The 24,715-nt window shown below is 47.5% G+C and overlaps 1 protein-coding gene across 2 annotated transcripts in view; it reads right to left on the bottom strand.

Annotated features, from left to right (window-relative positions):
* The window catches only part of NECTIN4 (nectin cell adhesion molecule 4), an 87,734-nt gene that overhangs the window by 42,578 nt on the left and 20,441 nt on the right, over window positions 1-24,715 (bottom strand). The window contains exon 1 of one of the 2 annotated variants that reach the window (XM_081842462.1): window positions 5,564-5,600. The exons of the other annotated variant lie outside the window; for it this stretch is intronic. Coding sequence (XP_081698588.1) covers window positions 5,564-5,585 — 22 coding nt within the window. The 5' untranslated portion in view covers window positions 5,586-5,600. Of the gene's footprint in view, window positions 1-5,563; window positions 5,601-24,715 lie in introns of those variants that run through there. 2 annotated transcript variants of the gene reach the window in all.

The following is a 24,715-nucleotide window of genomic DNA, read 5'->3' on the forward strand; positions in this document are numbered from 1 at the left end:
ATTCAGAATGCTGTTCTGAATGTTGGCGGTGGGGAGGAAAAACCCTCCTCCCACCGCAAGCCCCGGGAAGAGAGGAGAAGCTGTGCGCCTTCTCTTCTGTTCCCGGACCTCCCACCGCAAGCCTTCAGGACAGGTCCCAGAACAGAGGGGAAGGCGCGCAGCTTCTCCTCTCTTCCCGGGGCTTGCGGTGGGAGGAGGGTTCCCCGCTGTCCCGGAGATTTCCCTATGGGCTTTCGTCTTGCAAAGCAAGCCCATAGGGAAATTCGTCTTGCGAAGCCGCTAAAAAATCGGAAAACCCTTTCGTCTTGCGGGTTTTTCGTTTAGCGAGGCATTCATCTTGCGGGGCACCACTGTACTTTATATATAGTCAATATAGGCACAGAGTTAATTTTTTAAACATTTTCTAATGGTGGTGTGCCTCGAGATTTTTTTCATGAAACAAGTGTGCCTTTGCCCAAAAAAGGTTGGGAAACACTGGCATAGACAGTGGCTACATAATAATAGGGGGTTTCGGGAATGCTTTCCACTTGCCAGAGAACTGCTACATGTTGCAAAGGATTCTGGGGAATGTCCTATGATGAGTACTCCGCTCACATCAGACAGACAGAAAAACAGTAGAGTCATACACCCTCACAGTTATTGTTGACACCTCCAGACTAAAACTGAACCTAAGTTTTTCACTATAGTGATCCCCAGGGAAAGAGCTACCCAACTCTGCATCCATATAAAATCACTGGTCTTTGTATTTCAGGGTGTGTTTTTTTTACTGGAAAAACCAAACTGCCTAACGCTCTACTCTGAAACACTATGGTTCACATGGGCCAGTGCTGGGTCTCACCATCACGGAGAGTGGAATAGACACAATATGCCATGTTGCACATTTTAGATAAATATAACCAGTGATGATCAAGCACACTTTCAACTGCTTTTCTTGTTAACAAAGCCCTGCTTAGCTTTCAATTGATCCCTAAAGTCTGCAGTGTATTAAAGTTGACAGGATCTAAAGGACCCCTGGATGGTTAAGTGCAGTCAAAGGCGACTATGGGGTTGTGGCACTCATCTCACTTTCAGGTCGAGGGAGCCAGTGTTTGTCCACAGTCAGCTTTCCGGGTCATTTGGCCAGCGTGACTAAACCGCTTCTGGCACAACGGGACACCATGATGGAAGCCAGAGCACACAGAAACACCGTTTACCTTCCTGCTGCAGCGGTACCTTTTGATCTACTTGCACTGGTGGGCTTTTGAACTGCTAGGTTGGCAGGAGCTGGGACAGAGCAACGGGAGCTCGCCCCATCGCAGGGATTCGAACCACCGACCTTCCAATCGGCAAGCCCAAGAGGCTCAGTGGTTTAGACCACAGTGCCACCCATGTCCCATATGACAGGCTCTATCGTCAGTATATGCCACATCATTAGATAGCATTTGATCATAAACAGAGAAGTTAATAGCATTTGATAAATAACACAAATCAGTCATTAAGCTCTAATGGTTAAAAGCCTATGAGATTTTCATACTGGAAGATTGCCAAAATAAAATAAAACAAATCAAGGCGAGACCAAGAATTCTAAAAACTGCATACTGAAAAGGTATTCAAAAATCTGCACAGCAGAACTGAGAAACCTATCATATCTCCAAATATTTGTTTTGGCATTGGCTTAGACTCTGCAACTGCATCAGGAGCCTGCTGTTTAAATTGGAATTTACATACCTCTTCTGAATGAGGTTTGATAAGAGTACTCTAACCTAGCAGCTGCTAACAGGTGTGAGAGTTTCCCAGGAAGACGCTTATCCACACCAGATGCAAGAATCAGCTCCCTTGGTCACAGTGAAGCGAGTATGCAGTTCCACAGGTGCAGCCAGGATAGTGTTCAACCAGGACCTGGGAGACAAGGGTTGGAATCCCCACTCAGTTTTGAAGCTCACTGGGTGACCTTGGGCCAGGCATGGTCTCTCAGCCAAACCTACATCACAGGATTGTTGTGAGCATAAAATGCAGAGAAGGAGAAGTCTGTAGGCCACCTTGAGCTCATTGGAGGAAAAGGTAGGATATAATTCTAAGAAAAGATTAACTTGAAAAGATTAGAGAAGCACTTGGAACTCCAGGGGCAAATGGCAGTTTCATCAGTGCCTAACCTGGGTCTGGAAAGGAAGAAGGAAGTTCATGGGCTCTGCATTCCAAAGCCACCACCTTACAAATCGCCAGATCTCGTTGTTTCTGAAAAGTTATGCCATGAACACATCGATGCATCACTTGCGGCAAATTATGACTCAACAAAGTTCCAAAAATAAACAAAACAATTTGATATGCAATTTTAATGAAGAAACAAAAGACACAAATAGTGACACTGAATGAGTACCATGTTAATTTGAAGATGACTACAGGTTGTTTGCTCAGATGGCATTATATAGCTCTTCCTGTAATTTAACAACTTAATTGCTTACAAGATTTTGGTTGGGCATGGCATGAGCACACTTATGCTTGTATAAGAACATAAGAAGAGCTTGCTGGATGAGGCCAACGGCCCATCTAGTCCAGCATCCTGTTCTCACCGGACACCGGGAATTTGAAAGCAGTCTCCGAGCACAAGAACACTCTCCCTGCTTGCTGTTTCCAGCAACTGGTATTCAGAAGCATTGTTGCCTCCAGCTGTAAAGACTGGCTAGAAGCCATCATGGCTAGAAACCATCAACAGTCCTCTCTTCCATGAATTTGTCTAACCCTGCCTCTGATCATGGAGACACAGCACAGGCATCCTGGCTAGTAGCCACTGATAACCTTAACCTCTCTGAATTTGTCTAATCCATGTGTGTTTAGGTACCGGTAAGTCACGTCCTGAGCACCTGAATAGGGTTTACATTCCATTAAATTCAGCAGGCTTGATTCCTGAGTAAGCTTAAGATTGCATTGTGTGTGTGTGTGTGTGTGTGTGTGTGTGTGTGTGTGTGTGTGTGTAATTGTTAAGGGGAGTCAACGCCTATGACATGATTTGCATAAAATCTCACGATTTAAGCCTCTCTCAAATGTTGGGAGCTGGCACCTCCACTTAACATCCTTTGCCCTTCGCTTGAGAGCATGTACAAAGGCTGCAATCCAGCACTGCTAAACTCACTTAAATCTCGCTTGTCGCACTAGGATTTAAGTGTACTTTGTATTGATCTGGATAGCAGCCAGCCTCTCTCCTTTGTAGTGGCCAAAGGATGGCCCATCCAATTCCACTGCTTTTCTTGTTGGCCTGGGGCATCTTTGGGGTTCTTGCAGTGGAAAGTGTTGTCCGAATAATCTGCTCACTGGTAACAGAAGCCACTATGGCAGCTGACTCTGCTGCATGTTCCCATTGTCTCATTTTCCTCCGTCTCCCCTTCTCTCGCCGTCTCTGGCTCTCCGGAATGTCACTGTCCTGAAAGTTACTTTCCCTGTCCTTTCCCTCCTTCATCCTCAGATCCTAAGGACAGCCCTGCAGCTGGATCAGGCCCATCTAGTGAAGCATCCCTTTATCACAGCAGCCAACCAGACACCTCTTTTAGGAAACCCACAAGCAGGACCTGAGCACAAAAGCCCTCTCCACTCCCATGGTTTCCTGCAACTGATATTCAGAAGCATTTCTGTCTCCAACTGCGGAGGCAGAGCATAGCCATTGTGGCTAGCAGCCTCCTCTGTGAACCCTTGCGTAATCTGGCACAGATCTCCAGCCTTAATTCAGATGATCTAAAATACCTGGAGCTGGGAGGAGGACTCCATACTCTACACACTGACCACTCCTCACAACCTGCATTTTATAGTTACCTAACCCTAAGTATGGGGATGCGGGTGGCGCTGTGGGTTAAACCACAAAGCCTAGGGCTTGCCGATCAGAAGGTCGGCGGTTCAAAGCCCCGCGACGGGGTGAGCTCCTGTTGCTCGGTCCCAGCTCCTGCCAACCTAGCAGTTTGAAAGCACGTCAAAGTGCAAGTAGATAAATAGGTACCGCTCTGGCGGGAAGGTAAATGGTGTTTCTGTGCGCTGCTCTGGTTCGCCAGAAGCAGCTTAGTCATGCTGGCCACATGACCCGGAAGCTGTACGCCGGCTCCCTCGGCCAATAAAGTGAGATGAGCACTGCAACCCCAGAGTCTGTCACGACTGGACCTAATGGTCAGGGGTCCCTTTACCTTTTTAACCCTAAGTAACTTGTACAGAGGGGTAGGCCCAGGGGAGTCAGAGGCAAAGATGGCCATAATGACCCTGACTGCCCTATGGCCAGAATGTCCAGATGAGCTTTTTTCTCTTAACCTTGCTCTAAAGCTGTCTATTGTTATTACTAATTTAAAGGTATGTTTATTGAATTACAATACCTTAGCCATCTTTTCTGTATCATGATGATAGTTGAAGGGAGAAAAGAAAAGAAAAAAAACACAGAAACATCACACCCACTTGAAATGATACAAGGATGACTGTTAGCAAAAAAAAACCATAGTCGCTCCTGTGTCCATTCCGCACAGTAGTATTATCTATTGAAAGAGTGATGGAAGGCTGCCATATTTCTATGAAGTAGTCAGCATTTTGGGTGGAGTTTAGAACTTTTAGCTGCTCAGTGGGTTTCTCCATTAATACATACTTTTTGTCTCCAAAGGGAGTCCTATTATTACTACCTACCCTTCACCAGCAGGACCAAGGCCATTCTTACTTTTTATTTCTTCTTGTGCTTTTACTGGGTTTTTAAAAACCATTTATCGCAAGCTGGTTACTCCCAAATAATGGCCCATCTAGTTCAACATCCTTTTATCATGGCGGCCAGCCAGACACCTCTATCAGGAAACCTGCAAGCAGAGCACTCTTCCCCTCCTGCAGTTTCCAGCAACTGGTATTCAGAAACATTGCTGCTTCCAACTGTGGAGGCAGAGCATAAGCCATCCTGGCTAGGAGCCACTGAGCGACTTATCCTCCTCCGCGAATTTGTCGAATCCTCTTTCAAGGCCAACTAGGTTGGTGGCTATGACTGCCTCCAGTGGGAGTGAGTTCCACAGTTTAACTGGGCACAGTTTCAATAGATGTCCGCGAGTCCTTGTGTTACAAGGAAGGAAGAAACACATTTTTTCCCTCTATCCACTTTCTCCGTGCAATGCTTACTTGTGCGAACTTCTATCATGTCACATAAATCGGACAACCTCCCCTTTTGACTCCTGTCCTTTGGTGGTGCGTGATAAAAATCAAAAGTACAGTGTATAGTGAATACCTATCTACTTTTAAAATTTTCATTCTTGATCTTATTTCTTCCTTTTCTTTATCTTCTTCTTGTTCTTTTCTTTTATATTTTACCTTTCATTTCTTTTCTTTATTGTGAATATTGTTTCGTAGAGGTGTAAATAATTGTAAATATGAGAAGAGGTAAAATGTTTTCTAATTTTCTCTTGGTTACATGTATTTTCCTTTTTTTTGTATATTTGTATTTTTTTCTAATTTGTACTCAATAAAATTAATATATATATAAAAATCAAAAGCACAGCCTCGTTGTCAATGTCTCTGTCTCTCTTTCACACACACACACACACACACACACACGGGCATCCCCTGCACCCGTCTCGCATACCTCCGCGGCCCCGATCGTGCATACGCACACACAGACACAAAAGCACCGGCTGTCTCCGTCTCGCACACACGCCCAGTATCAGCCACTCGGCAGTTTTGGAGCTTTCTGACAGATTCATAACAAATTGCCCAAGAACAGGCAGCACCAGCCAAACCGGCTGGCTGTCCCCGCAGGGAAGGGGCGAGGGCTTGGAGAATGCACGAGGCAGTGGCGGCGGCGGCAGCAGCAGCAGGGCAGGGAGCCCAGCTGGGCTGGGATGGTGCTGTGTCTCCAAGGATGGAGCTCAGTTGCTGTTGCTGCTGCTACCCCTGCAGGAGATCAGCCAGGGGTGGGGTGGGGTGGGGAGTTCCTTCCCATTCAGTGTCACGCAAAGCAGAACATTAACCTGTGGAACTCATGTCCACCGTACCTCAGAGGTTTGAGGTGGGGTTTTATATTAGTTGTCCTTGTTTTTTTAAGGAAGGATTGGAAGCAGGCAGATTCCAGGCTTGCAGGGTCTCCTGCTAGGAGCCTATAAGGCCCAACAACCTGAGCCAGATATAAAATGTAAGTGTGGATGGGGCCTGGTGCATTTTGCCTGGTGCAAAATGATGGAGCCAGTTATCTGCTGAAGCCCATGAGCCACAACTGCCTGGGGTGTTTTGTTTTATTTTCAATATCTATATACAGGTAACTCGCAACCTACGTGTCTTTAGCTTGTGCAATTTCAATTTTATGCAGTTGAAGGCCGGCCAGTTGAAAACACACAAATTAAATGCACCGAAAGGCGGAGACATTAAAAGCTTTTTCTGAGCAGGGTTTTCCTGGCATGAAAGAGCTTTTAAGCTCTCAGACTCATTTACAGGGCTCCGTGAGGCTATGGCGACATCTCGGACAGCCCCGTGAAATCTCCAGTGAGCCTCCCAGAGGCTGGTAAGCAAAGCAAAGAGCTTGAAAGCTCTTTGCTTTGTTTGGCTGGGAGTTAAGATGCATTTACCTCTGAAAGGTAAGATTGCTTGTGTGGGGCCAGTTCCAATGGAGTGATTCAAGTATGTGCATTTTTGCGTCTATGCGCTATTCCCAGAATGTAACCTCCAGGCAAGATGCGAGCTACCTGTACTGCCCAATAACGAAAAGATTATCTGGTTGGTTTTAAGTACAGTATACAAATACAGTGGTACTTGGTTCTCGGACTTAATCCGTTCCGGGAGTCCATTCGACTCCCGAAACTGTTTGAAAATCAAGGCACGGCTTCTGATTGGCTGCAGGAGCTTCTTGCACTCCAGCGGAAGCTGCATCTGATGTCCAGGTTTGTAGCGTTCTGGAGCCGATTTGTTCAAGAACTAAGCCATTCGGGAACCAAGGTACCACTGTATGCTAAAACAAGTACAAAATCTAAAACAACAAAACCAACAGCAGAATAAACCCAGGACAACTTGTGTGCGCGCGTGCGCGCACACACACACACATTCCTGCATTGCAGAAGGTTGGACCAGATGACTCTTGGGAGTCCCTTCCAGCTGTATAGTTCTATGAAATCGATCTCTGAGATGCTACAGATTCCAATAAAAAATTATTTAACAATGGGAAGCAGAACTTCACAAAGACCTGGACAGAGGCAACCAATTCATAGTCATATTTTACCTGCGAAGAAGATTAAGGCTGAGAGATATACGATCAGCACAAGGCCAGACATGGCAGAATTTGTTTTTGCTTGCAACATTAAGGAGCAGCAAATTGTGTCAACAGCAGCACATTTTAAGATCCCAATTTACAGCTGGGGAAGACTGAGGCTCATAGCTAGATAACTATAGATATACAGATATAGATATATATCCTGCCTGTGGATCAGATGAGTTAAGTATGCAGAGGCTCCTGTTGTCCAACGGTAAAGGCGTCAGAGACTTGCTGGTCTACTCTGAGTAACCCAGAGATCAGCAAGAGGATCCTAATCCTGTCTTACCACCACCACATTCACTGGAGTGAGGCCTAACTTTTAGCCTCAGTTATTTTACCTTGGGCAGCAAAGCAGAGTTGAGATAGACACGCCACTGCCAAGGAATGCAGGGAACACACAGACCAGGAAAAATTGGTGTTTTATGCCAGCCTACCTAATTTGTACGTTCCAAAACAATACATGAACCGAAACTGGGTTATCATCCGAAATCCGCACTTCTCTGAATGTTGCAATGCAGTTCTCCAACCACGTAAACGTATATATGTTAGAGGAAATTGTGCATAAAAATACATATATCAGTTGAAATATATATTAGCTAAAAAATGCAAGTATCTTAGAAAAGTACATTATATGTGGGGAAATGGCTTGCAAAAATGTGTGTACAAAGCAAGATGGCATGCAAGGATGTGTTAAATAGTAAAAAGATGACCTGAAATGCAGGCAAATTTTCAAGAGGACTTCTTTAAAAAATGCATGAGGAAATGTGACCCAACTTAAAAATGATTTTTTTAAAAGAGAGAGAGAGAGAGAACACAAGACTGGCAGATTAATCCATGGGCTATGCCAAGGGGGCGAGGAGCAGGCAAGAGCCCCTCCAAGCAAGGAGCACACCTGCCCAATTTCCCCCACCATTGCTATTTGTCAGTCATTAACATATCCTGTTATTTTTCTTTCAAGGATATTAATAATAAACATAATAATATATTAAATAATATATTAACAAACATAATAATTTATTAAATTTGTTGTTGCTGTTTTCCTGGGGTAGCTCAAAATGGCTCGTATAAACAAGCACATACATTCACACCGAAGTAAAAAAGGAAACTGCATTGCTGGATTGGACCAAAGACCTAGTGTTCAGTTCCCAAATGTGGCCGGTTAGACGGCAATGATGGCGTTGATGATAATTTATTACTCACCCTTTACCCCAAGGTCCCAGGGTGAGGCACTGGGGGCAGGTTACAATTAAAACACAATATTAAAAACAGTCCAGAACAACTTACAATCACAGAAATAAGGTGGTTCCTACAAATACAGAATCACAGAGTTGCAAGGGACCATGAGCATTGTCTAGTCCAACCCACTGAAATGCAGCAATCTTTTGGCTAACCTGGGGCTCGAACTCATGACCATGGGATTAAGAGTCTCATGCTCTACTGCATGGGTAGGCAAACTAAGGCCCGGGGGCTGGATCCAGCCCAATCGCCTTCTAAATCTGGCCCGAGGACGGTCTGGGAATCAGCGTGTTTTTCCATGAGTAGAATGTGCCCTTTTATTTAAAATGCATCTCTGGGTTATTTTTGGGGCCTGCCTGGTGTTTTTACATGAGTAGAATGTGTGCTTTTATTTAAAATGCATCTCTGGGTTATTTGTGGGGCATAGGAATTCATTCATTTACTTATTTTCTCAAAATATAGTCCGGCCCCCCACAAGGTCTGAGTTTGCTGACCCCTGCTCTACTGACTAAGCTGGAGGACTCCCTGATCCTGAATGGGGTAACTGTGCCCCTGAAGGACCAGGTGCGCAGCCTGGGAGTCATTTTGGACTCACAGCTGTCCATGGAGGCGCAGGTCAATTCTGTATCCAGGGCAGCTGTCTACCAACTCCACCTGGTACGCAGGCTGAGACCCTACCTGCCTGCGGACTGTCTCGCCAGAGTGCTGCATGCTCTAGTTATCTCCCGCTTGGACTACTGCAATGCGCTCTACGTGGGGCTACCTTTGAAGGCGACTCGGAAACTACAACTAATCCAGAATGCGGCAGCTAGACTGGTGACTGGGGGCGGCCGCCGAGACCACATAACACCGGTCTTGAAAGACCTACATTGGCTCCCAGTACATTTCCGAGCACAATTCAAAGTGTTGGTGCTGACCTTTAAAGCCCTAAACGGCCTTGGCCCAGTATACCTGAAGGAGCGTCTCCACCCCCATCGTTCTGCCCGGACGCTGAGGTCCAGCGCTGAGAGCCTTCTGGCGGTTCCCTCATTGCGAGAAGCAAAGCTACAGGGAACCAGGCAGAGGGCCTTCTCGGTAGTGGCGCCTGCCCTGTGGAACGCCCTCCCATCAGATGTCAAAGCGATAAATAACTACCTGACATTCAGAAGACATCTTAAGGCAGCCCTGTTCAGGGACGTTTTTAATCTGTGATATTTTAGTGTACAGTGGTGCCTCGCAAGACGAAATTAATTCGTTCCGCAAGTTTTTTCGTCTTGCGAGTTTTTCGTCTTGCGAAGCACGGTTTCCCATAGGAATGCATTGAAAATCAATTAATGCGTTCCTAGGGAGACCGCCTTCAGACCAGGTCCGGGGACAGTCTTTCCCCGGACCTCTTCTGAAGGCTGGTGGGGGGGGGAGGACTTTTCTCCCCACCACCAGGCTTCAGAACAGCCTTCTGAAGGCTGGCGGTGGGAAAAAAAGCCCTTCTCCCGCCGCCAGCCTTCAGAAGAGTTCCTGCAGGGCTGCCTAGGCTGCGAATAGCAGCCTGCTGCCGGGTGCGAGGGACGCTCTGAAGCAGAGCGCCCCGCGCCCGGGGCAGACATCTGCAGCTTGGGGAGCCCTGCAGGACTTCCCCACAGGGCTCTCCAAGCTGCGGATAGCAGCCTGCTGCCCCGCACGAGGGGCACTCTTAAGCAGAGCGCCCCTCGGGCGGGGCAGACATCTGCAGCTTGGGGAGCCCTGCCGGACTTCCCCACAGGGCTCTCCAAGCTGCGGATAGCAGCCTGCTGCCCCGCACGAGGGGCGCTCTTAAGCAGAGCGCCCCTCGCGCGCGGTAGACATTCACAGCTTGGGGAGCCCTGCGGGGAACTCTTCTGAAGGCTGGAGGCGGGAGAAGGGCTTTTCTTCCCACCGCCAGCCTTCAGAACAGCCTTCTGAATGTTGGCGGTGGGGAGGAAAAACCCTCCTCCCACCGCAAGCCCCGGGAAGAGAGGAGAAGCTGCGCGCCTTCTCCTCTGTTCCCGGACCTCCCACCGCAAGCCTTCAGGACAGGTCCGGGAACAGAGGGGAAGGCGTGCAGCTTCTCCTCTCTTCCCGGGGCTTGCGGTGGGAGGAGGGTTCCCCGCTGTCCCCGGAGATTTCCCTATGGGCTTTCGTTTTGCGAAGCAAGCCCATAGGGAAATTCGTCTTGCGAAGCCGCTAAAAAATCGGAAAACCCTTTCGTCTTGCGGGTTTTTCGTTTAGCGAGGCATTCGTCTTGCGGGGCACCACTGTATTTTTGGTTTCTATGGAAGCCGCCCAGAGTGGCTGGGGAAACCCAGCCAGATGGGCGGGGTACAAATAATAAATTATTATTATTATTATTATTATTACCCATAAGACACCTCACGTATCAAAAGTCAGGGTAAGGAGGTGCATCTTCAGCATTCACCATAAGCTGTATAGTGAAGGTGACTGACACAGCCCTGTGGAGAGGGAGTTCCCGAGCTTATGCTGCCACAGATAAGGCCCTTCCCAGGTCACCACCACTCTAAACTTCTGAGGGTGGTGGGACAACCAAGAGGCCCCCCTCTGTCAAGCTCAGCACCCAAGAGGGTCTCTAGGGAAGGAGGCCGTCTTTCATGTATTTGGGGTCTGAGCCATTTAGGGCTGCGCTGTACAAACTAAAGTGAGCACCTTGAGTTGGGCCCAAAAACGAACCAGCAACTCGTGCAGCTGTTTTAAAACAGGGCTTATATGAGATCTAAATGCAACCCCAACCAGTAATCTGACCTCTGCATTTTGGCCAATTGAAGTTTCCAAGTCATCTTCAAGGACAGCCCCACATACAGCGTGTTGCAGTAGTCCAGTCTGGCAGTTACCAGAGCACAGAGTACAGTGGCCAAGTCTGGGAAGCTCACAGGAAGCCACACACCCCTCTGTTTGTTCCCCGTTTCTGGAATTTATTCAAAGGTATAAAATTGGAAGAGGTGCCCTTTATCTCGCACAGCTAATAGTCATTAACACAGACCTGTCCTCCATGGATTTTCACTACGCCATTGAAAAAGACCTCAAAGCTATAAGGCACATCGCTGCATCTTGTGGCAGTGCAACACATGAGTTCATTGTGAACAAGCAACTTTCTTTCGCCCAGTCCTGAACCCATTGCCAATCAATCTATTTCATTTGCTTACCCTGAGTTCCAGCACTATATGTGAGGCAGAAAAGCTCCCTGCCTCTCCACCCTGTTAACAATATCACAAATGTCTACTTTCATTCCTAATTTGAGTTTTTTGTACACAGCCAGCACAATTTCAAAGTAATCTCAGCAATCATGAGGACAAGCGGCGTGGGTTTGTTTTTAATGAAAGCTGTGGTTTTCAGAATGACAAATGCCATGCCAGTTGCTGAACCTGCCTAGCAAGCCACAGGCATAAGGAATGTGATGTAACCATGACCATTTTATATCCTTTGGAAGGTTCTCCCTTGCTAGGCTTCTGCACAATAATGAAATGTGCAAGGCTAAGGCAGGCTCTCTCCAGAGTCAATGGGTCTCCACTCCAGTCCCCCAGCAGTCGCTGTTGCGGCTACCATATTAGTTTTCCATTTTTATTTTTGCAATGCCCTATATTTTTGTGAGAGCCACAATTAGGGTTGCCAGACTTCCAGGTCTGACCTGAGGTCTCCAGGGCTGGATCTAGACACATTTAAAAAAACGTTTCTGGAAAACGCGTTGTAACCCTCATAATGGGGAATCACATTGCTGAAAGATGGAACTCCACAGTGCCATCTGGTGTCACGGTGCTATAACACATTTAAAACGTTTTTAAAACCCCAAAAACTAATGTAGATGAGGCCCAGGTTTGCTGAGATTGAATCTCCAGGCAGGCAAGGGTGTGTGTGTGTGTGTGTGTGTGTGTGTGTTCATGTGCACAAATTATGGCAAAAATGCTCGGTGGGGGGTCTGCCCTCCTCTTCTCCCCTCTCCAAAATTATCGCCATCTCCAGGGTTTGGGAAACCTCAGCGTCTGGGATGCTTCTGACCTGGCGACCCCAGCCTTGACGACTTTTTTTAAATGCACAATGCAATATCATCATGGAACTTCTGGGACTCTGCATTTTGGCACAGCCAAGACTAGCCAGCTGCCACCAGAACTCCTGACTCCTCAGCCCTGGTGCTGGCACCGTAAACAAGAACAGAGAAAAAGAACTGGAGGGAGAAAGGACGAGACAATTTTGCAACCCAGTGTCTCAAACACACAGCAATAAGATTCCTTTACATTTTTACCTCAGTCTTTTGGTGGCACCTTAAAGGCGGCTAAGGGCTATTAGCCACAATGGCTATGCCCTTCCTCCACTTTGGGAGGTAGTCGCTGAGCCACAATGCCCCTCACATAGGTCAGGCACCTCAGTGAGAACTGGGCCTTGTCCCTTGTACCACCCCACAACCTTCAAGCCCCATGCCAGCCCCCAATCTGCTTAGGTGGGCTTCATTCCCTTCCAAGAGAGCCCTCTCCAACTCCTCACCCCTCTCTGCACCCTCTGAGGCCTGCCGCAGCCCAGGGGGAATACCCGCCGGGGGGTACAGCTGGCAAGATGGAGGCAAGAGTTGAGCACGGCACCTGCCATTACCTGCACAACCCAAATCCCCGGTCTTATCTGAGGCTTCCCAGCCCTGCCGGGACTAAGCCCGCCGTTTTAAGGGTTTAGCTGATCCCAGACGCCACATTTGGGATCCAGGAACCGCAATGGAGTGGGAGAGGCACTGTTGCCTCGACACGATAACAAAGTCCTCAGGGAGGAAGAGTCACAGGAGGGACACCTCTTGGGGAGCAGCTGCAGGCTTCTCCAAGAGCCTCAAAATTCTACTAAATTCCCTAAATGCTACACCACACACACAAACTTTAATGTTCTCCAACATTTCTCTGACCACAGTACCATTTTGTGGGTATCGTACACCCGCACCACAGACCACATCCTGTTCCTCAAACCATACACTATCATGCACCAGCCCCATTCATGTGACCACCAGTGTAAAGTTGATACACAAGACCAGGTGAGGTGGAAAACAGCAGGCCACACCACCCCTGGGTGTTCCGCTGTGCACATTGGTTTCCCCACACAAGTAGGGACTGTTCACATGAGCACTACCATAAGGACACAAGAGCATCCTTGCTGGATCAGACCAGAGGTCCGTCTATCCCAGCAATTCCTTCCCACCCAAAAGCCCTGAGGAAGCCTATAAGCAGACCATCAAGGCGATATGGCCCTCCCAATTGCTGGTGTTCAGGGATACATAGCTATTGAACATGGAAGCTCAATGACAGCTCACAAGGCACTAGAAAGCCTGTCCTCCATGGATTTGTCTAATTCCATCTTAAAGTCAACGTCCTCCCCACATCCTGTAGGATCAGGCTGGGTGCTGCCTGCCAGTCAGAGGTGCACCCAGTGTCTTCCATGCCTATGTTTCAGCATGGTTTGGAGACACCATCTCTTTGCCCAAGGTTCTTGAGGGCTCTGAGATTCAGCAGCCTGCTGTGAAAATACAGTTTTGAACTGGAACACACAGTTTTAATTGCTATTTTTTTGATGGTGTGTTTTTTGTATTGTAACCAGACCTATATGATGGTGTGGGACAGAAACTGACTGACTGAATAATAATTTCCTCCCTGTCATGAACATTAATTGTTCACTTGTAGACATGGGAACAGGGTTATTCTTGAAGACTCTGTACTGTTTTCTTCTGTTTCCTCCACTGCCTGAAAAGCTAGGCGATGGACATGAAATGGCTGTGGTGGTTGATGGGAGTTGTGGTCCAAAATGGTCACGCTGGCTGGGGGCTGATGGGAGTTGGAGTCCAAAACATCTGGAGAGCACCAAGTTGGGAAAGGCTGCTATGGAAATAATTGCCCTACAGTAAGTTATGACTCTTTCAAAGCCTCCCACAGCAGTTGAACGGGTGTGCATTGCCTGGCGCCTTTAGCACTCATGCATTTCAAAACACGGATGCACATTAGAGAGAGACATAATGAATCCACCTATCTACGAGGATGAGCCGAATGACCACACTAGCAACTAATCAACATTTCAAATAAAGCAATCCCCAAAGGCAGAAATTAGGACAATACAAGACGTAATAATTTCCCTGGGGAACGTAGAAGAAAACAGGAATTGTATACTGGGACAGTTGGAGCCTATGAAACCCTGGGTTTTGCATATGCAACTGAGGCATATGCATAATTGGGCTTCTGCGTGGTGTTTTTGCTAGTCATGGGGTGGGGGGAGTCGAGTGAAAAGTCTGCAGCACCCTATTCAGGCACCATTCGGGCTTCCACCTAATATTACTGGCCTACACTATAGGGCTGTTGTAATGGGGGTGCATATTCATAGCTTGGGACACTACATCAAAGGCTCTAAATGAATAATAAGTATACAGTAATCGTAAACTGGCAGTTCTCGCAACAGAGTGGCGACTGGGGCTTTTGAACTTACGCATATATGATCTGGAGTGAGGGGTGAGCAATAAGGTGGCTAAGTTTGCTGGTGACATCCAGTTATTTGGGGTGATAATTACAAAACAAGTTTATAAAGAACATCAAAGTCTTCAATGGCATTAAATGGCACATGTGGTTCAGTGCAAATAAGTGTTAAATGATGAACATGGGGGCAAAATCCTAATGTCACATTTGCATTGATGAGGTCAGAACTGATCAGGAAGTTGCCAATAGTGTTGCTGCTGCTTACTTGGATGTGTTGTAGTTTGTTCAAGGATGCTGAGAGATGTAGGAGGCCCCCCCCCCCGAATTCCCCAACTAGAGCTACAATTCTTAGAATTTCCTGGGAAGAGAGATTGGCTGTTAAACCACTCTAGAAATTGTAGTTCTGCAAGGGGAATAGGGGCCTCCAGCAACTCTCAGCACCCTACAGCTCCCAGAATTCTTTGCAGGAAGCCATGACCGCTTAAAGTGGGGTCATAGTGCTTTAAATATATGGTACAAATGAGGCATTTAAGGTCTCAGTGTCGCCCTCCTAGAACTCAGCAGGGAATTGGAGGAGGATGGGGACAAAAACCAGGACTAGCTGGCTCTGCCTTCCACGTCACCCATCCTAATGGGCACCAGTCTTCATTGCCCCAGTAGGAAACAGGATGCTAGACTAGTTAAGCCTTTGGTCTGATCCAGCAGGTCTGATCTTCTTCTGTTCTTATATTTGCTGTAATGACTCTCACAGCTCCATGCCTCTCCTACAGCTGGCGACGTGCCATCCTCTGCACAAAAGCACACACAGAAATATGATCCTGGGCTCTCCAGCCCCGATCTTCCAATAAGTGCCCCATATACTCCAACCTGGACCAAAGATAGTCCCTGGGGTGTTTTATTATCTTTAAGCCAAGTAAATCCATTCTCCCCATTTCCCCCCAAACTGTAGGATGCCTTGTTGCCCTTCTTTACAGAGTTGCCAGCATGCTCATTCTTCAGGGTCCAGACCAGGGTCTTTAAGTGGCAGGTGCAGGTTGTCAGCATGAACCCACTGCCTGCTGTACAAAGGGACAATTCCCAAAGTTCCCTGGGAAGAAGGACTGTTAAACCTCTTAAGAGAATTTGAGCTCTTGGAGGGTAACAGGGGCCTCAGCACCCTTAAACAAAGGACAGCTCCCAGAATTCATAGAACTGTAGAGCTGGAAGGGACACCAAGAGTCATCTAGCCCAACCCCCCCCCCCCACAATGTAGGAATCACAGCTAAATAATCCCTGGCAGATGGGCATCCAACCTCTGCTTAAAAACCTCCAAGGAAGAAGAGTCTGTCACCTTCCCAGGGAGTCGGTTCCACTGTTGAACAGCTCTTACCATCATGAAGTTCTTCCTAATATCAAGTGGAAATCTTTCTTGTCATTTGAATCCTTTGGTTTGAGTCCTACCCTCTGGAGCAGCAGAAAACAAGCTTGCTCCATCCTCCATGCGACAGCCCTTCAGGTCTTCAGGTCAGCCTCCTCCTCACCAGGATGAACATACCCAGTCCCCTCAACGGTTCCTCATAAGGCTTGATTTCCAGAAGCTTCATCATCTTGGTCCAGCAGCGTAGCAGGCAGCAAACATGGCCACCTTATTTGCTCACCCCTCGCTCCAGATCATATATGCATAAATTCAAAGGCCCAAGTCACCACTCCTTATCCCCTCTGTTGTGAGAACTGCCAATTTATTATTATACTTATTATTCATCCTGAGCCTTTGAGGCAGTGTCCCAAGCTTTGGACACTGTTGACTCATGTTAAGCCTGCGGCCTACAAAGACCCCTGGATGCTTCTCACATCAACTGCTGTCAAGCCAGGGGTCCTCTGTCCCCATCTGATCATTCATATGTAAGTGTTGGGCCTTACATTTGTCTCTATTATTTGGGGGGAAGTACATGTTGCCCCAGCAGGCACAGAGAGTCTGAAAAGCTGTATCTGATATCAGTTTTATCGCAACAGCCCCGAGCGCCAGCTGGAAATAAGTGAGGTGGGGAGAAGGGAGCAAGGCCTCTTGGGAAGGACCAGAAAACAATAGAGTGAAGCTTAGAAAACCCCCAGGAGAGGGGGGCACGGTGACTGCCAACCGTTTGAGGCAAAGTTTACATTAATTATGAGACTTAAGCCCTCTAAATCCCCAATTCCATTGACTCATCGTCAGAGGGCACACAATGCAGGCATTGGCGCGGTGGGTGGGTAGGCAGTTTGGAGGAGAGGATGAACTCACCGGTTTGTCTTAAGTGAGCCCCCCTCCCCATCCTGCCACCCCTCTGCTCCCAAATCCTGAAAAACACACAGTAGGGGGGCGGCAAAGAGAGAGTGCAGAAATCTTGGCTGTCTTGCTGGAGGGTTTTATGCTGGAGGTGGGGGGGGGAGGGAACCATTTTCATGTGGTTTGGTGATGCTCCATCGTTTACTTAATTTTAAAAAAAAAACACCAGGATCCCTGCGAGCACAAGATAATCACAGCACAGAAGACTTATCTCTGCAGTACAACCTAAGAGCATAGGAACATAGGAGGAGTCTGCTGAATGAGGCCAGCGGCTCATCTAGGTCAGTATCCTGTTATCACAGTGGCCAAACAGATGCCCCAATGGGCAGGACCTGAACACAAGCCTCCAGCACCTGGTATTCAGATGCATTTCCGCCTCTTACTGATCTAATCCTCTTTCCAAGCCATCCAAATTGGTGGCTCCTGCGAGAGCAATTTCCATAGTTTAACTGTGCCCTGAGTGAAGAAGTCCTTCTTTTTATTTGTCCTGAATCTTCTAAGGATCAGCTTCGTTGGATGTCCACGAATTATAGTGTTATGAGAGAGTGAGGGGAACTTCTTTTTATACACTTTTTCTGTTGTACCTTGGCGAGTTTGTATTTGGCTCAATCAGATTCCACAAATACCGTACTTCTCTTTCTGAAACACACACACACACACACACACACACACAAACACACACACAGAGAGAGCTTCAGTGGGTTTTTAAAAATGTATGGGCAGAACAATAGGAGCTGGGGCCCTGAAAACAATCCCGCCCCCCTCCTTAACGAACGTCAAGCCTGGTCTTAAGGAGAATTAACGCTACTGACGTAATGCCTCTCATGCACACTCCACCACACCTATTCAGCATTGATGTCCCTGCCCTTTTAATTTACAAAGTGCCTCACAACCCTGTCACTTGTGTGTGCCCTTCCTAGTCCATGGTTTGGCAGTGGGGACTGGAAGGGTGGGGCAGTTGCTGGGAAGCACTTCTGGGACCCCCGGAGATTTGGGAGAAAATCTGGGCAGCTGGGTGTTTGCTCAGATTTTATTTAGTGATGTACATTAGGGCTGTGCATTTACCTGAGACAGTTAAGGGCCCACGGAGCACTGTAAAACTCTCCCCGTCAGTCAGTAATTAATTGTTTTGAAATGAAAGCAATTTTGGGGATATCTTTCAACTGTAAGATTCTAAACCAAGTACACACGACATTAGCCACAATCCACAGGTATCTGGTAGCTGCTGGAGAAATATTGCTGTTTGATATGGACTGAGAGACTCTTGGTCTGAAACGATGGGCAGCTGGGGCCAATCAGTGTAGACAATGCTGAGCTACATGGACCAATGATGGCCTGACTCGGTATAAGGTAGCTTCCAATGCCCCTGTGTTCCTGCCCTTCAGAGAATTCCAGGTTCTCTGGGTCTCTAGAAGTCAAATCTCTGAGTAGCCAACTGGACAGCCATCTCTTGTCTTGAGTATGTAAACACATGCGCATGAACACTACTAAGACTATATGCAGCCTGCCACTCCACACACACATCAACTGCTGATGGATATTCTGAACTGTTGATAACATCCAGTTGGTAGGATAATTGTGTATTCCAAACACATCTTCAATCTAAAGGGCAGGCTTTTGGCTTTCCAATCAATGAGAGGCTATTGCGTGTCAATGTTCAGAGCAGTTTACACACCAAACAACGAAGTCAACTGCTGCAAGCTACACAAACACCTCAGAGTCAATCCACTGCACCAAATACAGTCAAACAGAGCCAAGAACCAGTGAGAGACAGTGTGGTGTAATGGTAAGACCAGGACTTGGGAGACTAGGGTTCAAATCCCTACTCAGCCACCACTAAGCTCACTGGTCAACCTTAGGCCAGCTGCTGCCTCTCAGCGTAACTTACCTTGCAGGGTTGTTGTAGGGACTGAATGAGGAAAGGCGAGAAGCACGTGTGCCACTCATTGGAGGAGAAGGTGGGGTATATGGTAAATGCAACAAATAAGTCACTGCAGACTCAGGCTCTGGAGCAGAACTCGTACCAAAGGCATAATAAAATAAAACTTTTTGTGCCTGGTGCTTCAACAATGACAGGGACCAAAGTAACGTCTCTGTGGAAGGATTGCACCTATTTTTTATTTTATCTTTATTTGGAATACTTATAAGCCACTAAAACGTTACAAAACACCACAGCAGTATACAGCAATAAAAATACAAGTTAAAAACCATATAAAGTAGTTCTCAGTAAACAAAAGCAGCTAACTGCCCACTCATCCTCCTAGGGAAGCCTGTAAAAATAAAAATAAAAATAAAAATTTCTCAGCTTCTAGATAAAACTCTAAATTTAAGAAAATGCAGCCCCAGCACAGAAAAGACCCTGTTCTCCAACCGTCTAGGTTCTGAAGGTAAAGGGACCTGAAGCAGGGCCTCCAGGATGATCCAATTGGTGTACAGGTTCATAAGGACATCAGAAGAGGCTGCTGGATCAGGCCAATGGCCCATCTAGTGCAGCATCCTCTTCTCACAGTGGCCAATCAGATGCCCCAGTGGGAAACCCCACAAGCAGGACTGGAGGACAAGATCATCTGAGTTCTCAAGCAACTGGCATTCAGGAGCATTTCTGCCTGTGACCGTGGAGGCAGAACATCGCCATAATGGCTAATAGCCATGGATAGCCTTCTCCTCCATGAATTTGTCCAATCTTCTTTTAAAGCCATCCAGGTTGGTGGCTGTCATCACTGCCTCCCGTGGAAGCGAGTTCCACAGTTTAACAATGCCCTGTGTGAAGAAGTCCTTTCTTTTTATCTTTCCTGAACCTTACAACACTCAGTGTCATTGAGTGGATGCTCACAAATTCTACTGTCATGAGAGAGGGAGGAAAAACTTTTCAAGCTGGAAAAGGCAGGTGTTCAGAACTCAGACACGCGTGCATTAGAATCATAGAATTCTAGAGTTGGAAGGGACCCTGAGTGTCATCTAGACCAACCCCTTGCAATGCAGGAACCACAGCTAATGAGAAGGCAAGCTGAAGGCAAAGGATCAATGGTGGGGTCCTTAGCCGTCTCCGGCCCCCAGCAAATGCCCCACCCTGCCTGTTGATGGTGCCTGGTTGTGGTGACTCCCAGCAAGCGGAGTGCACCTGATATTTTCTGCAAAGAAGGCTCAGGGTTCTGAAATACTAGCTAGGCAAGGAAGTGTAATTGTGGCCAGGCAGCAAACAAGGAAGCTGTTAACAACATCAGAAAGGAAACCAAAAGGAATAAAGAGAGGCGGTGCGGCAGGGGTGGGGGGAGCAGAAGGAGAGGAGCCAAACAAGTTCAGCTGGCTCCCCAAAGCAGCCTTTTGTATGTCAGCAAAATGTGCGCCGCCTGCCCTGATATCTCTGCGTGTTTATAGGAGAAGTGCCCATGGGGGGGGAATGTAATAAAGTTAAATCAGCGCAACCGCCAGCTCAGGGTAGAGGCAGCCTGTGACGCTGCGCCTTGTGCTGAGTCAGGCCTGGGTCCACCAACCCCGCCATCCTCTGCTCCAACTTGGGAGAAGAGAGGAATCGCTTTGGGTGGAATAAGCCACATCTGAATGCTCCAAACGAACATGAGAGCCTGAGCAAAAGCCACATTCACACCATGCATTTAAAGAGCTGTGATACCACTTTAAACAGTGATGGCTTCTTTCCCCCAAAGAATCTTGGGAACTGTAGTTTCTTAAGGGGGCTGAGAATTGTTAGGAGGCTGCATCAACAGAAGTACATACCCTCCAACATTTCTCTGATGAAAATAGGGACATTCTCGTCCATCATAATGATGATGATGATGATATGATAGTAATTTTTTTATTTATATCCTGACCATCTGACTGGGTTGCCCCAGCTACTCTGGGCGGCTTCCAACATGTATAAAAACATAATGAAACATTAAACATCAAAACAACTTCCCTATACAGGGCTGCCTTCAGATGCCTTCTAAAGGTTGTGTAGTTACTTGTCTCCTTGGTTCAGGGGTCACATAACTCCATACCCTCCAACATTTCTCCAATGAAAATAGAAACATCCTAAGGAAAAGTGGGACATTCTGGGATCAAATCAGAAACCGGGATGGCTTCTGGAAATCCAGGGCTGTCCCTGGAACATAGGGGCACTTGGAGGGTCTGGAAGTATAGTGTCCTGATCAGGGGAAGTCATAGTCCGGCTCTATTCTGCCTTGCTCAGGCCACACCTGGAGTACTGTGGACTTCTGGGCACCACAACTTAAGGAGGATATTGACAAGCTGGAACATGTGCAGAGGAAGGCGACCAAGATGATCAAGGGTCTGGAAACCAAGCCTTGTGAGGAACGGTTGAGGGAGCTGGGTATGTTTAGCCTGGCGAGGAGAAGGCTGAGAGGAGATATAATAGCCATATTCAGATATCTGAAGGGTTGTCAAATGGAAGGTGGAGCAACCTTGTTTTCTCCTGCTCTGGAGTCTAGGACTCAAACCAATGGATTCAAGTTACAAGAAAAGAGATTCCAACTAAACACCAGGAAGAACTTTCTTGAGAGTAAGAGCTGTTCAACAGCAGAACACACTTCTACCATAGGTGGTGGACTCTCCTTCCTTGGAGGTTTTTAAGCAGAGGTTGGATGGCCATCTGTCATGTACGATCTAGTTGAGATTCCTGAATTGCAGGGGGTTGGACTAGATGACCCACGGGGTCCCTTCGAACTGTACAATTCTATAATCTACGATTCTACTTTCTATTTGGCAATATTCTCCCACATTTTTCTCTTTGTCAACCACTTTCTGGTTTTGTTGACAACCCAGCGGCGTATAAATTTCATGAAGTAAATAAACAAGAGGCCAAAAGGAAAGTGAGGAAGGCGGAAATCTCCCGACGCTGGAGTCAGGCCCAGCCAACTCTGGGAGATGCTATCGCAAAAAAGCATGACAAGCACGCAAGAGCAGCTCTCCTGGGCACGCAACTCTGAGGTTGGTTGCCTCATGGGAACATTCCAGCCAGGGCAGGGAGACGCTTCCCTTGGGAGGGAGAGAGCGTGTCTCAGCAGAATAACTTAAGAAGAAGGAGAAAACAAGGAGGCTGGAGTGAAAGAGGGAGGGTGGGCAGTGATCCTGCCGACCTGACTCCCCCACCCCCCAGCCCACAACTCCCATGCAAACTCCAGAAAACCTGCAATGAAAACCTCTGCAGGGAAGGTGATATGGAGCCTTTGCAGAGAATATCCTTCTCCCTCCCTGGCCCGAGGGCTCTGGGCGGGTTACGAGCTGCTCTTATCTCTCGCGCTATCCCTGCGAGGGAGGTCAGGCCAAGTGGCGTGTCCCAGGCCACCCAAGGAGGCTTCATAGCATCAGAGAGCTGGAAGGGGCCTTACACTACCTAATTTGTCGGCCATATGGCAGGTAAGAAATAGGAAGAGTGGGAAGGAGAATGAGGGTATAGCCACATCCACAACAAACATTTAAAGAGCTATGTCGATACCGCTTTAAACAGCCATTGCTTCCCACAAAGAATTCTGGGAGCTGTAGTTTGTTTAGGGTGCTGAGAATTGTTATGAGGACCCTGTTTCCCTTCGCAGAGCTACAGTCCTCAGAGTGGTTTAACAAGTCACTGCTTCCACATGGGGAACTCTGGAAACTGTAGCTCTCTGAGGGAAACAGGGTCCTTTTCACAACTCTCAGTACCCTTAAGAAACTACAGCTCCCAGAATACTTTGGGGGGAAGCCATGGCCTCCTAAAGTAGCCTCACTTTGCGTGTATGGTGCGAAAGTGTCCTATATCTACGCTTCTAGTTTTTTATTTGTTCTATACTGTACCAGGATAATTGTCACATTCACCACCACCGCCCCAAAAATATGCAAATGGTTTGGAGCATGTGCTAAAAAAATCATCTTTTAGAAAGAACTACTAACACACACACACACCTCCCTGCAAAACTTTACATCTCAGCCAGGACTCAGTTGTGAGAAGGAGTGACTGTCAAACCAGTCTGGCTGCCATAGCAAAGGAAGAGATGTCCCAAGACAGAGAGAGAGGAGGAGGAGGAGAAAGAAGTACAATGTCTGCTAGAAGGAAGGAAACCAGACTCCTAATAATATGTAGACAGGGACTGAAGGTCTTTCAGCCTAGAATGTAGGCAGTGAGTTTTGTGCTTCTAATCTACATACAGCACTTAGTACGTTTTAGGTGATTTGTAAATTTGCCATGAGCATTCCTTCTTTTTCAAGGGGTATTGGTGGTAACCTAGCAGTATCCCTGTCCCTGAGTTTGCTTTCAGGGGTGGGGTGGGTCTCCATGTTGAAATTGGGTGAAATTTAGTCAGTGGCCTTGTCCGGCCTTCCAGCTTGTTTTGAAATTCCTCCCCCCATCCGTTCCAGTCAGCACTGCCATTTTTCAACCATGGTGGCTGGGACTGAATGGCAGCATAAGGAAAGTAAAAGAGCCTGCTAGATCGGGTCAATGGCCCATTGAGTCCAGCATCCTGTTTGCAGTGGGCTAAGCAGAGATGCCCATTATGGGAAGCCCCCAAGCAGGATTCAAGCACAAGAGCAACTCTCCCCTCCTGTGGCTTCCCTTACTGGCGTTCAGAAGCATTACAAGCATAGCTATTGTGGTTAGTAGTCACTGTTAGCCTTTCACTGCATGAATTTATCCAGTTCTCTCTTGAAGTCATCCAACTTGGTGGCCATCGCCCGCCTCCTGTGGCAGTGAGTTCCATAGATTGCGCAGTGCAAAGATGCCCTTTCGTTTATCCATCCAGCACCTTCCAACGTTCACCTTCATGAGATGTCCATGACATCTAGTGTTACGAGACGGGGAGAAAAAAGTTTCTCCAGCCACTTTCTCCATGCTGCACATCATTTCGCCTTTTTTCTAAACTTAAAAATTCCTATAGGCAGAAACAACCAAAATGCACAAGGATGGGTAAAGATTTTGCTCCCTCCACAGGTTTTCCTGAATGCCAGTCTCAGTATGGGAAACAGATGCTGGTCTCTTCTCTAATGCCCATGCCCTTCAATGAGAGCATATGAACATCAGGGCTCCATGTGCAGCCCAGCAGCCCCGGATCAACAGCCTCTTCATTCAAAGCTGGTGGCAGCCTTGGAGCAAGAGCCAGGTTACCAGCGGGCCTCTGAGCATATGCAGAGCGACGCTTCCATGCAGCCCTTTCCCTTACTGTGGAATAAAACACCCAGTTCTCGGGAATGCTAAAGGGATGACTTTCCAGGAAAAACTGAGAACTGGAGCCTCTCCTTTCAGAAACAAAGTGGGACAACGTTCATAGCCCCTGCCCCCAATCTGACTCTGCGCCTTCACCAGAGCTGGAGGGGATGGCAAAGGGCGACACGTCCCCCTTTGACATTTCATGCCTTGCACAGATGCAACAGGTGACACCGGCATGCTGGAACCTGAAAAGCGCCATTCAGCAGCGCTAAGGCTCCCCTGCAAACACCCCCCACAAAAAAACTAGATCCAGCCAGCTGTCCTGCCTTCCCGTTCCTTTTTCTCTTGCCCCTCTAGCCAACTTTAACCTGTTGGGGCAGGAA

This window comes from Podarcis erhardii (genome assembly GCF_964252035.2).
Source record: "Podarcis erhardii genome assembly, chromosome: 15".
Taxonomy (NCBI): Eukaryota; Metazoa; Chordata; class Lepidosauria; order Squamata; family Lacertidae; genus Podarcis; species Podarcis erhardii.